The sequence below is a fragment of the Lepidochelys olivacea genome (genome assembly GCF_965140295.1).
Source record: "Lepidochelys olivacea isolate rLepOli2 genome assembly, chromosome: 9".
NCBI lineage: Eukaryota > Metazoa > Chordata > Testudines > Cheloniidae > Lepidochelys > Lepidochelys olivacea.
This window is the reverse complement of record NC_140419.1, coordinates 84,910,179-84,927,210: the sequence shown is the minus strand read 5'-3', so window position 1 is coordinate 84,927,210 and position 17,032 is coordinate 84,910,179. Positions and strand designations below refer to the sequence as shown.

The 17,032-nt window shown below is 40.3% G+C and overlaps 1 protein-coding gene across 4 annotated transcripts in view; it reads right to left on the bottom strand.

Annotated features, from left to right (window-relative positions):
• AMMECR1 (AMMECR nuclear protein 1) overlaps window positions 1-17,032 on the bottom strand; it is a 112,413-nt gene that overhangs the window by 58,135 nt on the left and 37,246 nt on the right. For 2 of the 4 annotated variants that reach the window (XR_014713066.1, XM_084639815.1), the window contains exons 2-3: window positions 5,158-5,268; window positions 4,671-4,712 (exon numbers count right to left, since the gene is read on the bottom strand). The exons of 1 other annotated variant lie outside the window; for it this stretch is intronic. Coding sequence is in view for 2 of the 3 variants with exons in the window: in XM_084639815.1 (XP_084495941.1) it covers window positions 4,671-4,712; window positions 5,158-5,268 (153 nt within the window). In the remaining variant the exon portion in view is untranslated. The remainder of the gene's footprint in view (window positions 1-4,670; window positions 4,713-5,157; window positions 5,269-17,032) is intronic. One more of the 4 variants, XM_084639817.1, reaches the window with a different exon arrangement.

Genomic DNA, 17,032 nt, shown 5'->3' with positions numbered 1-17,032 from the left:
AGCCATAGGGAGTAATACATGGAAATGGTCGTGTGGAGTTAGTGTGAAGAAGGGTGGTCCAAGAACTGAAGAGATGTAATGGAAGTTGTATGTTAATCTATATATTGACCTTAAAATATAAACAAAAAATGCTAAAGTTCAACTGGGGGGAGGAGAAGAGCAGAACACAAATATATATCTATGAAACTTGAATCCCCATTCACTGTGATCAATCATCCAAGTGTTTGTAATATGAAAAAATAGCTCATACACTCAAATGTTTAGTTCCCTGTCAGAGTGGGAGAAGAGAACTGATATTTTTCGTGGGGGGGGCGGGAGGGATGAAGGAGAAAAGAATTTAGTGTTTTGTTTTTTTAATTATCAATTAAACTATCGGGAGATATATGCCAATTGTGACTTTACTGGTGTCCTAAAACTCAAATGTATCTTCCTCTAAAATTTAAGTTTTAAGGGGAGAGAATTGTGTAGCACTTCCCCCTTCCTTGCATTTTCTAGCTAGAGTCCTAACTCCCTCCTTTTATTCCTGTCCTCCCACAGACAACATTGTGGGGAGGAATGTTGAATGTTGAACATGCCTCCTCTAGACCCAGCAGATACTACTCTCAGCTGGAGATGGTTAGTGGCGAACGTAAGATACACCTTTCATTCAGAGAACAAGTGCACTGTGTGCGCTCCCAGGTCCCTGCTGGTACAAGGCATAAAAACTACAATGCGGATGTGCAGATTGTAGCCCACCAGGCCAGTCCACTTCAGGTTTGTGGGCTTCCAAAATCAACTTTTTTTTACTGCTCTTCTCTCTCCCCTTCTGTCACAGAATCAACCTTCCTTTGTCTGCCTCTCCTCACTAGTTGCCTTTCCAGGAATATACCCAAGTTATGATACACATTGGAGGAACAGTGAGTGTGAAACTGATGTCATTATAGTTTTATGCCACTGCTCCTGCTAGATCAAGAAGAAATTGTTTTGTACCCTGCTAGCTTAATCTGCCTTTCAGCTATGGTATGACTCAAGTGGGAAATATACAGTGAATTATAACCAAGTTAACAGGTAACTAAAGGATTACTAGCAAATAAAAACAAATTTATTTTACTGAGCACCTCAACTGTAAGTCTTCACTGCCAAAACCTAAGTCTTATTGCTGAACAGAATACATGAAAAAGTTTGTCAACCTGTTCTGAAATGTTGTAGTAACCTGCTTCCAAGTTCAGTGTATTTTCTTGATGAAGCTGCAAAACACAAGGTAATTTTTCATAATCTGGATTGATTTATTTTATACGTTCAGGTGGATACTCAGTTCATACAATCAGTCTGAAGGACTGTTTTTCCATGGTATAGTTCTTAAATTCTATAATATTAAATACTGCAATGCCTTTGAAAAAGGTTAGATTTATTTTTACCCAGTTAGCTTTTTGCCAAACTCATGTCAATCACTACATTCAAACTTTTACTCAGACTCAAAGGCCAGAAGGGACCATCATGATCATCTAGTACAGTGGTTCTCAACCTGCACTCTGTGGACTGCTTGCGGCTCAATCAGCACAGAGTTGTGGCCCAGGTGACATTCTCAGGGCTATGCTGGTAGGATTGGATGCAGCCCACATAACACATTGGGGGCTGCATATGCAGCCCACGATGGTAAATAGGTTGAGAACAGCTGATCTAGTCTGACCTCCTGCACATTGCAGGCCACAGAACCTCGCCCACCCACTTCTCTCATGAAGTCCTGCAATAACTCACTTCCTTCCTTCCGCCTCCCACAGTTTTATGTATCTGTAAAGAAAATTGAATTCTACAAAACAGATTTAATTAGAAATGCATTACTAACTTTTTAAACTATGGGTATTCTCATCCCTTCCTCACGACTTGGGCAGATGCATCCAATTAATGAGTCATTCAACATCAGAAATTTCCTGTTCAGAGCATGCTGGCAATACCACTAATAACCTACATTGCTCAAAATGCAGAACAACTCATTTTCTATCATATTACTACTATTTTTTTTTGGGGGGTCTAAGACTGTAAAAGATAGTTTCCAGACTTGTGGGCTTGGCTTCCAAGAAGGGTAGGGTGGGAGAGAAAGCTACTCATTTTGGATTGCCAGATCCACTATCCTTACTTTATTTAAAAGAAATTTAAATTACTGGGAAGCGTGGAGGGAATTTGCAATCACCTGCAGAACGAATGAAGTCTGATATCCTGATGTGCCTAATATTACTGACATCTTTATCTCAGCCCAATATGAAGGAAATCTACTATACCTTGATTAGCACAAGGGTGTTCTAACTCACTCCTTGAAACCACAGCCAACTGACATACTAGAAAAGTTAGCCTCTTAGTATGGTGAGTACCTTGGAATTCCTAATTCCAAGTTTTGAAAATGTAAGTCTAGCCTTTAAGAGGATTTCAATCATCTGATGAGAGTGCTTCCTTAGTCTTTAGTTAGAAAGGTCTGTGGATGCTGAAGGGCTCTGAAAAATCCATGTCAATCCACAGTCTGGAAGTTACTAAAAGGCTTAGAATGAATCAAGAAGGCATCTTTTGCAAGAGCTTCCATTATTCTAAAACAGCAGAATAAGATGTCTTGAAGGCAACATGTGATCAAGGTCAGGAGCAGCTTAGCTTGCAACTTTGTTCTTTGACTATTTTGATAAAGTTCCATTCTCGGGAATGATGGCCCATTCATGAGCAGTCTGCCCTGTGGTTTAGTTTGCCTCCAAAGCATTTTCACTAATTTTTCTTTGCTTTTGGGAACTTTCTTTTATCTTAGTCAAGAACGTCATAGCCCACATACTGTTTAACAAATTAGAACATCCTAGTTTCGAGTCCCTCCTAGTGGGGCTTGTGAAGCCTCAAGTCATAAAAGCTGATGGCCATTTGAGACTCTTCTCGTCTGGTTCTCCGAGTTTCTTTCTGGAAAGTTTCCTTGTGTAAAAGGCTGAGAGCTGCTTCCCTGATAATTTCACTCTTTCCTTCACTTTTTGGAGATAAAAGAAACTTGTCTGGAAAATGCAGATAATCCACTCAAAGTTTTTCTTCTTTCTAAACATATGCTGAACAGAAAGTCGCAACCGCAACCACAATCTCATGCTAGCCAATGCAAATCAATAGTCTCTCTGCACATATATGCCATCAAATTTCAGAAACCCTGTAATTTACTCAGAATCCCAGTGCTCATACCTATAATGTTTCTACCATACTGAAAGCTGTTTAAAAACCAATGTAAGTTTGAGAGACTTCCTGTAAAAATAATGGGGATTCCAGAAGAACCAGTAAAGATTTTCAAACAAGTAGTAAAAATTAAGTATGCTCACTGTGTTACAAAATAGGTTGGCTTTTAGGTCTTGAGGTATAAAGTTTCCCTTCATGTGGAAAAATACTGAGCTGTAATCGCATTCTCCTGTGATCAAGCTTGATAGCATCTTCCTATTAAAACCTCTTTCTGGATAGCTTAGTGTGACTTTCCACATTAGCTGTCCATTTAAATGATGCATTTAAGCTATTTTAATGCCCTTACGTTAGGTGCCACTTTTCATATTTTTGTTACCCTTTCCAACTTCAGAATTTGGGATGTAATAAGGATCTTCCAAGTATCTTCTAAATCACACAAGAGTACCGTGCCACGCAACTCCTGGACAATGAAAGACTGACTGACACTACAGTTAACTTGCATGTATTAAACACACTTCCATGGATTCTCTTAAGATTAGATAACCTGGCCTCTTCACATCAACTTCCACAGGTTTACCAATTCCATAGCATTTACAGTATTCCAAGTGCCTTCTCATATTTTCTCTGTTTTATTGTTTGCCATTAGACTTCACTTCTTTGTTCTGACTTCTTCATCCTAGCCTCTGATGGAGGTTTTCTGCACAAACCTGCAATACCTGACCCAAAACAGCAGAACAGACTTTTAGACTTTAAGCGCTTTGGAAGTTTTTCACTGTCTGTACAGTTCCTAGTATGATGGATCCTTAACTTCCTTTAGAACTCTAGGCACAATGTTATACAAATACTACTACTAATGTATAATATATTTTACAAGTCTTGTTTTACTGCTCTTTTTTGATTGCAGAGTCTTAACAAAGCATAGCCAGAGATGTTCCAGGTATTATAACTGATACAATGAAGACAGCTAGGTTTTCTCCAAGTTTGAGGCACCCAAGCAAATGAATAGTTGAGCTGCTTCATGCATTTGCCTGCTAAGCCTGAAGTAGCCTCAGGATTTTATTAGCTTAATCATTCACCAAGAGAGACATGACTATACTCCATTATGTCAACGGTTAATATTAGCAGTGTGGGGTTTTAACAATAGAGGAAGATCCAGCACTAGAAGCAAGTCTCCAAACGCAAGTGGTCTAGAAATACCGAGTAATAGGGATGGGATGGTAACCATCCTAGAAGTCTACATGCACCAGAATATATTTTCCATTTTGAAGCACTACAAAGCAGAACATTGAATTGTAACAAATTTTAACAGCAATCCCACCCACCCTTTAGAGAACCTAAAATCACAATAATCAGAGGAAACCAAGTACAATGCCTACTTCTAGCTCTAGTGATTTTTTTTTTTCACCCTATGCAAAAGGAAAACACACACTAAGGTGAATGATTTTGGGTGTGGGTCAAAAATAAAGGATTATGCTGACAGGGAAGTGAGAATTATCACTTACCTCCCTAGTCCAGAAGTTTCCCACTCAGGGGCTGGGATGTATCTGAAGAGTAACATGTAATGGAAATTTGTAGGATTAAAATAACTGCAGCTGATTGGAAGCACCCGATGGAGAAGAGGTGAGAATACCTGCTGTTTTAGACCCGTGAATATGATAATCCCCAAAACTGACTTTCTGGTCTTCTGCCCTCAAGTTAACTATTAAGATCAAAAGTTGTCTATCCACTGGGGGGAAACTACTATGAGTCAGTTACAGTAAGTTGCTGGAAAACCATATTTTAGACAAGAATCCAGCTATGGATTTAATTGAAGCTATTAACACCACAGTACCAATGGTCACATAGAGAAATTTAGATGGTGTTAAAGGGGTTAAAAATTTTGGCTGACAAGTTCAGAAACAAAGAAATCACAAAATTCAGGTTCTGTTTTGATTTCCCTATTTAAAATATTTAAGTGCAGAAGTTGAAACAACAAAGAACAATTCTTACCTAGTAAGTGTGTACTCCCTGAGTCCTGAATGCAGGTTCATGGCTGAAAAAGTACCTATGCATCCACGCAATCGTTTATCTCGACCAATCTTCCACGTTACAAATAGCGGGCTGTGTTAGGGAGGAAGAAAAGGCATGTGTGACTGCAGAATTCTTACAAGTGTTACAATACTGATAGTCAGTGGTATTTCAATAACATAATATTTCTCTGTTGCAAGACTGAACAAAGCCTACAAATTAGCTGCTTTTGCACTGGCCATAGTATTTGGAAGCCTATTTTCTATTTGTTTGTCTACTGTAGAAAGGCCCATGTCATTCAGATACAAATGCTGGAAACTAGACTAGTCTCTAGCTACAATACTCAATAGCCAGAGAAGCAAATCTTTTGCTAGCTGACATGATGCATTTTGTATGTTTGCTTATATTCCATAAGACTCTCCCCAGAAGCAAAGAAATCTTCCCTCAGACATCTTTGCTATAGAAGGACAGTTCTTATGAGACCTCCACAGAACAAAGAATAATATCGCATTCATACTAGTCATACAGAAAATCCTTGCTCTTTTTTAATTGAGAGCTGAGCACTAACAGAATCCCCCGTAAGGCAGGCAAAAGGCATTTAAGGACAGATGCTATCTAGATTTTAAAATATAAGCCTGTACAAAGGAAATTTTCTCCACTATGGCCAAATCTTTCTTGGCGGCTAGCCTAGCTTCTGAAAGATGATAATCAGTAGTGCAAAGGCCAGAGTAGTATCTTCTCTGTAAACAGTCTAATTCAGCAGCCAGCTCTTTTTTTTTTCTGAGCTCAACATAAATCTTAATCTGTGCATGTGTAACAATTTTGCTAATTCACCCCCCCTTCTCAAAAAACCCTACTCTAATTAAGTGAGCAGTAAGATTTTGTAAGGTTGGTCTAAACCTCTCAGTCCCACTTTCACCATTGAGAAACTTCAAAGAATACCAGGAAAATTTAAGCTTCAATTATTTTGTTTTAAAGCAAGCCTCACTCAGGGGAAACATGGATTACTGACTCCTACCAATAACACTAAACCACTTTAGTGGTGACCTGTGCATACACTCATGTGTGTGCAGGCCATTTGAAGTCAATGGACATACTCGGATGTTCACAAAGTTAAGCACAAGTGTCTATAGGACTGGGGCCTTGGTCTTACTCACCTCAATTTGTGGGGACGTGGGACAGATTATATTAAGTCAATGTGTGACAATGAACTCAGCTTCTTAAACATTAACATTTAGATAATCTGATTTAATAGGATAATGTCAAATAGTTTAGGGCCTAAACATACATTAGTTTTTGTTAAACATAAAGATCAGGAGAATTTTTTTATTTAATGAAAAAAAGAATTTGGATCTAAGCTTTCCCCTACAGTGAATGCAGCCCCAAACATTACAGCATTGTGCCAATGCATGAGAGCCAGAAAATTACATTGACTTGGAATTTTCTAGTCCAGCGGTTCTCAAACTGTGGGTCAGGACCCCAAAGGGGGTCACAACCCCATTAAAATGCGGTCACCAGGGCCAGCATTAGACTTGCTGGGATGCCGGGCTGAAGTTGAAGCCCAAGCTCCGTCTGTACCCAGGGCAGTGGGGCTCTGGCTCCACCCCCAGGGTCATGTAGTAATTTTGTTGCCAGAATGAAGTTTGTGAATTGCTGTTCTAGTCTACTCATAGCCATGATGGAACATAGCAGTCAAATGCAAAAAATTTTTTTAATCATTTATCCTTTTTAAAAATTTTAAGATATTGAAGGTATTAATGCAGGTAAGGCATGTTTTAATGAAAACTGAACCTAGTTCATCTTTGAGCAAAATAATTTACATGTCAAAATCTAAATATTTTTGCAATTCTTTCTGCTTCCACAAGCTAGAGCATTACATTCATATGGCCTAGACTGAACACTTCTCAAACTGTAGTCTATTGGTTGAGACATCACCTGGTTCTAGCACTTGTTCTATCCTCCCTGCTTTCACCAAGGAGCCAGGGCTTGGAGAAGGGGCCAGGGAAGCAGAAAACTTGACTCAAGTTGGTAGATTGAACTTGAGGAGTGTCAGCATTTGTAGCAGGGATAAAGTGGGGGGGTGGTGGTGAGAGGGAGATAAGGAATACCACAGGTGGGCTCGGAAGTAAAAACCTCTACGGCCAGGGATTCCAGCAGGCAAGCAAACAGAGACGCAGGAAGTGCATGATGGAGGGGACAGGAGGATTCACGAAGTACATCAGAGAGAGGCCATGGGCACTGAACAAGTTGGGACAGAGGGGAAAAAAAGCAGTCTCTCTCTGGGACAGTAGATGGAGTGTCTGGATTGGGGAAGGAGTCTGGACGCTAGCAGAACTAAGCCCCGGGGAGCCAGAGCAGGTGGAGTTGTAGGCAGAGGGAGAGGAAAGTTCATGTAGTTCCTGGATCCCCAGTTCCCTGAAATCTGCAGGGTTGTAATTCAAGTCCTACAGAGTTCTTGAGATGAACAGCCTCAGCTGGAAGTTCCAGAATGCCGAGGAGATGGGGGTGGGAGGGAAAAGAAAAGCAGGAGGAGTCTACTGCATTTTCTGTTAAAAGCAAACAAATTACTATTTCATGAAATACAAATAAGAAGGTACAAATATCAGTCCTTCAGACATGTCCTTGTTTTAGTCTTTCCTATAAGCAATTTGTCATGTGGATGACTGATCACAATGGGGTCATAATTAGGGAGGGAGATATACACAAGAAAAATTGTGTACCTCTGGCCTAAACCCTGATTGTTCATCTCAAGTAAAATCTGGCTTCACATTTCAGGGAAAGTCTCTGTTCACAGACAATTGTGGCAGAAGATGTGTGCCATACTTGGCATCAAGACTTTGAAAGCACTGTATAAAATCTGCTACAGTAAGGCATGCATCTATCTCTTTCTACATCTGTCTAGAGCTCAGTTAGCAGGCAGGCATTATGGCGCCATGACCTTCATCCCGTCTAACAATATCCTGGAGAAATAAATCCTCTGAATAAATACATCTAAACCAGCTGCTACTGCCTCATGAACGTTTGGGTATGCTGCACTGATTTTTCTACTCAAAATGTCCTTTGATTGGTCATTCTTCTCCCCCCCACTTCCCCCGGTTACCAAGGCAAGTCTGGCACAAGCCACCACTGCCAAGTCTACCTGGTTTTGCACTGATTTTTCTATCAAAAATATCCTGAGGTGGTCACTGCCTTCTAAGAATGGAGGAATGTCTCACATTAGATTAAGCTACTGGGTTTGAGACACAGGAGATTACAAGGTGAACGCACCAGCTCCTATGTTTCTCTAAAGAAACAAGCAAGATTAATAAATCTTATATGGGTCCAGGAATAGCTCTGAAATGGCTGCATCAAAAGAGATAGCAACAACAAATCTGTTTTGACATCAGCTGAGAATGAAGCTAGATAACCCTGGGAATACTGCACCACAAACTTTTCTAATTATGAGCTTTGAAAACCTTCTTGTATTCTCCTTTCACTTTCCATAGCAAACTCCCTTTTTTTGAGGGACTAGTCAGATGACACCCCAGAAGCTTCTCTTTTGCGAGACAGTCACCTCTCCCTTGCCACCTTTCCTCTCCAAGCCCTAAAATATTTCAAAAACCTCAAGGTATTTCAATTTTGAAGCAGTCTAAGAACCAACAATTAGAGGGCCTTTTCTTATGGTATGAAGATCATAGTTCATGAGACCATGAAAATATACAAAGTGCCTTTGAAGATGCAAGACCACCTTGGGATTGTAGAATGGCAGGTGGCAGCAATTGTCCTATTTAATATGACCAGTTTAGAGGGTGGCAGAGTCTGCCATTAGTGTCCCTCCAAACACATGGCAAACTTTGAAGAGAGATCATGGAACCTAGATAATCCCTTACTTTCAGAGATGAGCGAGTTATCATACCAATTTTTGAAAACTAATCGGTTACAATGTTCTTGTGAGTCTGGGGCCACGTCAGGTCCTTTTCCCCCCAACCCCCAAATAATTCAGTCACTGCAAAGCTGAATGAGCCCTGAAACTTTACATGCTGATGACTTTCAGAGCACTAAACAAGGTGATCTGCCCCCGGTGGAACCTTGTGACTCTCCTTTATTAGGCTGGAAGAGTTCACCTTCTTCTAGTGATGATGAACTGAGGAGGCAGTTTAAGATGTCTCTTACTTTGTATTTTATTAATTTGCTTTTTGATAAGCTTGAAAAGGAGGTAGACAGATCTTTGCTTTTTTTGCTCTTTTCATAGATTTTTAAGGCCAAAGGGACCACTGAGGTCATCTAGTCTGACCTTCTTTCTAACACAGGACATAGAATTTCACCCAATTACCGCTGTATTGAGACCAATAACTTGTCTGACTATAGCATACCTTCCAGATCTAGCCTTGATCTGAAGATACCAAGGAAATTGTTCAATTGTGATAGTGCTCAAAACAATCTCCCCTTGCTCAGATAAGTCTGAAATAATATTCCAACTGGAGCTCATCACTGTTTTCTTACCCTTTTTGTCTCAGGTTAGAGATTTATTAGCTGTATTATACTAAATTATAGTGTATGGAAGTTAGAATTCAGATGCAAATATACTGGTTTACTCAAATACTTTGTTCTGAGTTATCTTTTTCAATCCAATGGGGATTCCTTCTAGAACTAACTGATATGGCTGCTTTAAAGGGTATGGGGAAGCCTGTAAATAAACTACTGCTGAATGTCAAAGGGGTTAATGGACCCCTGCAGGGTCACTGACAGAAGTAAATATAGATCGGAAGGGCTCAAGATACATTCATTCTATGATGAGAGTTCATATTTGAATCTGGATGCATAGCAACATTCTAGTTCCATCACAAATTGTCAGGCTAAATGGGAGAATTATTGGTTAAAGTTTAATAGGCCATCTAATGCAGGTGGTCAGACTAGATTGCCATCCTCGCCTTAATCTCTGAATCTATTAAGTCCTTGCCTGCTATTAAGACCCCTTACAGCAAACAGTACAGAAAAACTAATGTAAACTAAACAAATACAGGAAAAGGATACCCGCTTCAGTACTCTCTACAACATCCATCTGCTTTTTACCTGTTAAATTGTAGATTTGGCTTCCCTTTGTTTGCATGACTCTCTTGAAAACTGCCGCTGGTTTTAAGGTGCCTTGAAATCACAGCCACTGCTAAACTTGCAAAGTGATACCCATCCAGTGGCTATCACAGGTTCTCACAGTGCAGTGCCTAATTCAAAGCACAAGCATAAAGCACAAGAATGGGAGAATTATCTACTGCAGAAGTTATAAGTCCTTAGATAGCTGGCTGATCACTTATTACTGGCTCTTCTCATTTCCAGTTGTCAAATGTCATTAAAAAGACAGCTAAAATACACTAAATATTTAACTAATATTACTTCTCCATGTAGGCAGCTGCTGCAGTTGCCATAGGATGTTAGGAGATTGTGAATGGGAGGGAAAGTTGTCCCCAGAACAGCATCTACTAAAGGGTGGTCCACCTGAAGAGTTTGAGACGCCATTGTAACTACTGCACTTTTGATTAACTAAACAATAGCCTGTAGCTGAAATACAAGCCTGGGAGTCAGTAAATCAAGGTTCTAACCCTGGCTATGCCAATAAATTGGCTGTGTGACCAGAGACCATTAATTCCTCCCTCCTTATGCAATATTCCACTAATGAAGTAAACGAAGCACAAAGGAATATTCTCTTACTCCCCAGGGGAGCTCTGAAGCTTGATTTCTTAGAACTTGTAAAGAACTTGGAAGAGCTTTGGGTGAAGGGTGCTATCTTAAGTATAGACTGATAGACATGTTGAAAGAAAACTTGGAAAGCGGACCCGTCACAGCAAAAGTTCCAGATGTTCCCATAATTCTGCCATGACACACTGTAGTACAATTTCTGTGTAAATTACTATTAACACCCAAATATTCTTATTAAAGTTTTACAGCTGACATCACCTAAACTTTACCTGTGACCTATTTTCTATGCAATGTTACTGGAAGCATTTAGTCTGAAAGCAAAAAATAGTTCAAGATACTTCAGTAGTCAGTCAGCTATAACTGTAAGAGTGAATGAGCCAAGGACTTGTCATGCTTCCACCATCAAGTATTTACATTTAAAAATCAATATTCTTTCAGTATAAAACAATTCATGCAAGCTGCCATTCTATTATGTATACTTGCATATTTACAGTGTTTACACTTTTGTACATGTTTACAGTATATTTAGGTTCTGCAGAGTTTGATTTTTATAATGACTATCAATTTTAATTTTTTTAAATTTTTTTATTCATTTAAATTTTCACAGTTGGGGGAAATTAGGGGGGGAATCAGACAATTATTTAATGGCAGATATTGAAATTAAAAAAATAAGCCTTATAAACTTAACACAAGTTGTTGACATTGCCCAAATTACAAAATAAACACAGTAAATATACTTAAATCAACAAATTATAACTATTTTAACTATTCATTTGTTAGTCCACTTGTAGCAAGCCTGATTCAAAAGTCTAAATCATTAGATTTTGACACTAAGTTCACAAGCAACATTCTTCTTACTTTGCCTACCTGTAAATTTCAGTTATCAATGGAAATATTTGTCATGGGTTTGTGTGCAATTTACCCATAAATAGCTAATCTTTCCAATCCCATATATATATAAATGCATTGTCTCCAATGAATGGGATTACTTCAGTGCATATCAGTTTAAGTACCCAATTTAGACACGTTCCAGAACAATGAAAAATGGAATAATCATCTAAATGTCTACAAATATGTTTCCCTTTTAATTTCATGGACAGTCAAGCTGTTTTTTGTTGTTGTAGGAATTGTTTCAGTTTGGTGTGTATGATCAATCGATATTCAAGTACTGTGAAATATCTCTGGCTTGCTGATTTTTTATCTTGGGTGGAAACTAGGTTTTTGTCCTCACTAGAGAACTCTTGTGAGGATATTTTTCTCCTCCAATCCCTCTCTCACAAATAAGATTCCCAAAATAGAGCACACTCCAAAATACTTATCAGTATTTCATTCTAATACAACTGCAAATTAAGCAAAGCCAAAGTGTATGCACATTTAGGGTAGGCCTACACTTAAAGTGGCATGTAGAGTACATACACTGCACTCCCAGCTAGCACAGGTAAAAAATAGCAGTGCAGACAGTGAGGCACTGCCTTGGCAAGTGGAGTAGAAAGACGCCAGAACCCTAGGGTATATCCCCAAGAGTGTCTCCCATACCTACACTCTTGTTTTTAGTGTCCTGCTGCCTCAGCCTTTCCTGCCATAGTGAATGGCTCTGGCACGAGAAGAAGGCTCTAGTAGGGGAGGAGGCAGGGGGACACTAGGCTCACCTCTGTCACAGCCCCACTGCTTCCCCTTTGCCACACTGCAGTGAAAGGCTCCAGCAGTGGGGAACTGTCAGAGCCTTCCCCACTGCCTCCCCATCAAAACCTTTTTACTACCATGCGTAGCTACACACTGTAGCGTGAATGCAGCCTGCCTTTCACTCCAGTGTAGCTACACATATCCTACAGGCTGCTGCAAGTGCAGGCAAGGCAGTATATGCAGCAGCGAGAGCCACAACAGAGAATACTAATAAGTTCTGTATAAAACTGCCAGAACCTATGGCACCTGGAGAGGCAATGTCTGACAGAGATTACAGCCCAGAATTAGGTGCCACGAACTCTTGATAATAGCTCCATGAGCTTTGACACTGACTCACTGTGTTAATTTGGGCAAGTATCATAGAACTGGAAGGGACCTTGAGAATCTAGTCTGTATTCGTGGCAGGAGTAAGTATTATCCAGATCATCCCTGACAGGTGTATCTATGTCTCCATTTATAAAGACCTCTTCATTTACAAAAATGAATTAAACCAATATCAGGAAAAATTACATAGAGATTGTACATGAAATAGATTTTAAGTGTTTTTCTACGGAACATTATGTACTACCATATTAGGCATTCCTGAAGGAAAAAAGTTGCTTTCTTGTCCTCCCCAATCCCATATCCTTACTATTTTATTCTACCCACCCTTTCCACAAACAAGTGTGCTTATGGAGCATGGTATTCAGATTTTGAGCCGTAGGGAACCTGGACTGTACTAGTGCCAGTCTGAATTCCACATTTTTCCTTTTTGAATAATTATAAGCTTGTCAAAATATAAAAAGGGGGGCTGCAGTGTTTAATAACATCACAATTCCATTAAGTTCAGTAATACTATACAAGCCATTTAAATAAATCTCGGGGGGGGGGCATTAAGAGATGTCCTTAAACTGCAGAACAGCCATTCACAGAAATAAGAGGAAAAACAAGAACTAAAAGAATAGGGGTTCAACTAGCAATGCTGCACTCAGGCACAAATGAAAAACTCATAGCATACAACTTCAGGCTCTGGCTTTTGCTGGGCTTTATAGCATTAAATAAAGGTGCACCTCTACTCCAACAACTGTAATCATTCACTAATACCTGCATGTCCTAGCCATTGTGTGAATGACTAATGGACACATGAGATGGGTTTAAATGGGAGGCCGCAACTTTATTCACTATAGCTTGAGGAGGGGCACTACACTGAGAGCTAGGGCAGGCACATATCAGGCGTTTCATTAGTTCCAGTGTGGGTTACAGGGCTTTAACCATAAACCAAACACCAACTCAAGACTGACACTCCTCAGTCTGCCCCATAGACTCACTTCAGTTGTGAAAACTCTCCCTCCCCCCTGCCCCCCAACTACCCCAATGTAAGGGGAGGGTGGAGTGACAAAAGGCCACAAGGCTGGGTTGGGGGAACCTCAGTTGGCAAAGCTGTCCAGCTCCTCTCCTAGGAGTACAAGGTCCAACTGGGCAATGCCAGTCTTATTTACCTCCGAGAGCTGGCCCTTCTAGCCTTTTCTCACACTGGGCATAAGCCACAAGTTGTGATGAGTCAATCATAACAGCATTATAGAAACCTCAAATCTTATTGCTTCTAACCCAACTGTGCTATCGGGAGGCTATGAGGAAGGTGAAAAAAACCACCAAGCTATGTGCCCATTTGGCCCAGTAGGCACAACTCCTTACTGACTTCTAAACACAGATGATTGGTTAGACCTGCAGTATCTTAAGTGACACAGCTCCTAATCTACAACTAAGGGGAGGAAGGGTAGGACAGCTAACTGGAAAGCAAGAGACTTTTGCAAAGCCTGGACTAAGCTCTAACAGGCAAGGCCACACAGCAGCCAATCAACTGACCCCATCCCTCTTTACTCAGAGGATGGCTAATCAGAGAACCAAAAAGGGAGGGATTGGTTGGGGGGAGGGGGAGGGGGAGGAGGGAGGAACAGCCCCCCTCCCTGCTACACCTGTGTTTGGATTTCTCTCATTCCCTGCTGTCCAGTCAAGGTACCACTCTTGCCAAAATTTACTCTACTGCAATGGATATTTTTATGGCTCACTAAGCAGTTGACAAACTTTGCTATCTGAGTTGCAGTTGTCTCAAAGAGCTACACTGCATAACACTTTATATTGATTTTTTTTTCCTGTGTGTAATGAGAAACTAAGTGAAAAAAATAATGAAATATGCAATTGATTATATCTAGAAATAACTAAAGTTTTAAGTATTGCAGATTACCATATGAAGAGAGAAGTAGCAAGCTTTTTTTCTTACAGGGCCATGCTTTGGTATCCATCCAATGTATTTTTAAATGCAAGACTAGTTTTAAAAACTGTAAAATGTTCTAACTACAAACCACCCTAAAAATGGAGATGCTACAGTCTAAAAATGGAACCCAGTACACCCACAGTCCCCTTTAAGAGGACAGTGTGATCACATAAGTATATTTACTCTTTGCTTTTCTGGCAAGACTAAAAGCTTTAAACTATTCCAAAATTCCAGTAACAAACAGTAAAGAAAATGGAGAAGTAAACACTTAACTTAGCACTGCATTTATAATGTGCTAAGCAACTCTCCATCTCCTCCCAGCCTTCCCCCTCAGTCTTTTTCACATCCCTGCCAGAACACTGTGGAGACCCTCATTTCCTCACAACTTACATCCAGCTTCATGATAAAAAGAAAAGGAGGACTTGTGGCACCTTAGAGACTAACCAATTTATTAGAGCATAAGCTTTCGTGAGCTACAGCTCACTTCCTCAGATGCATATCGTGGAAACTGCAGCAGGCTTTATATATACACAGAGAATATGAAAAAATACCTATTCCCACCCCACTGTCCTGCTGGTAATAGCTTATCTAAAGTGATTTCCAGCACAAATCCAGGTTTTCTCACCCTCCACCCCCCCACACAAATTCACTCTCCTGCTGGTGATAGCCCATCCAAAGTGACAACTCTTTACACAATGTGCATGACAATCAAGCTGGGCTATTTCCTGCATAAATCCAGGTTCTCACATCCCCCCCACCCCCATACACACACAAACTCACTCTCCTGCTGGTAATAGCTCATCCAAACTGACCACTCTTCAAGTTAAAATCCAAGTTAAACCAGAACATCTGGGGGGGGGGGTAGGAAAAAACAAGAGGAAACAGGCTACCTTGCATAATGACTTAGCCACTCCAAGTCTCTATTTAAGCCTAAATTAATAGTATCCAATTTGCAAATGAATTCCAATTCAGCAGTTTCTCGCTGGAGTCTGGATTTGAAGTTTTTTTGTTTTAAGATAGCGACCTTCATGTCTGTGATCGCGTGACCAGAGAGATTGAAGTGTTCTCCGACTGGTTTATGAATGTTATAATTCTTGACATCTGATTTGTGTCCATTTATTCTTTTACGTAGAGACTGTCCAGTTTGACCAATGTACATGGCAGAGGGGCATTGCTGGCACATGATGGCATATATCACATTGGTGGATGTGCAGGTGAACGAGCCTCTGATAGTGTGGCTGGTGTTATTAGGCCCTGTGATGGTGTCCCCTGAATAGATATGTGGGCACAGTTGGCAATGGGCTTTGTTGCAAGGATAAGTTCCTGGGTTAGTGGTTCTGTTGTGTGGTATGTGGTTGTTGGTGAGTATTTGCTTCAGGTTGCGGGGCTGTCTGTAGGCAAGGACTGGCCTGTCTCCCAAGATTTGTGAGAGTGTTGGGTCATCCTTTAGGATAGGTTGTAGATCCTTAATAATGCGTTGGAGGGGTTTTAGTTGGGGGCTGAAGGTGACGGCTAGTGGCGTTCTGTTATTTTCTTTGTTAGGCCTGTCCTGTAGTAGGTAACTTCTGGGAACTCTTCTGGCTCTATCAATCTGTTTCTTTACTTCTGCAGGTGGGTATTGTATTGGATTTGTGCTGGAAATCACTTTAGATAAGCTATTACCAGCAGGACAGTGGGGTGGGAATAGGTATTGTTTCATATTCTCTGTGTATATATAAAGCCTGCTGCAGTTTCCACGATATGCATCTGAGGAAGTGAGCTGTAGCTCACGAAAGCTTATGCTCTAATAAATTGGTTAGTCTCTAAGGTGCCACAAGTCCTCCTTTTCTTTTTGCGAATACAGACTAACACGGCTGTTACTCTGAAAGCTTCATGATAGTCTTTCTGGACAATAACTTTTTTGGGGTTGAAGTCACTTGTTGAAAAACATCACTGATTGGCTTTAGTTCCTTTTTTAACACTATCTGCAGCAAAACATCCTTTTTGTTTTTCTAAATATGATATTTTACAGAACTTAAATACCCTCCTAGTTCAGTGGTATTCAACCTTTTTTCATTTGCGGACTCCTAAAATATTTCAAATGGAGGTGTGGACTCCTTTGGAAATCTTAGTCTGCAGACCACCGGTTGTAAACCACTGCCCTAGGTATCAATGTTCTTTTGGAAAGTGAACAGCTCCTGAACAGCTTTGACCTCAGTTTCTTGACACTAATGACAGTCCATGATGTGACACTGAGAACAGAATGAG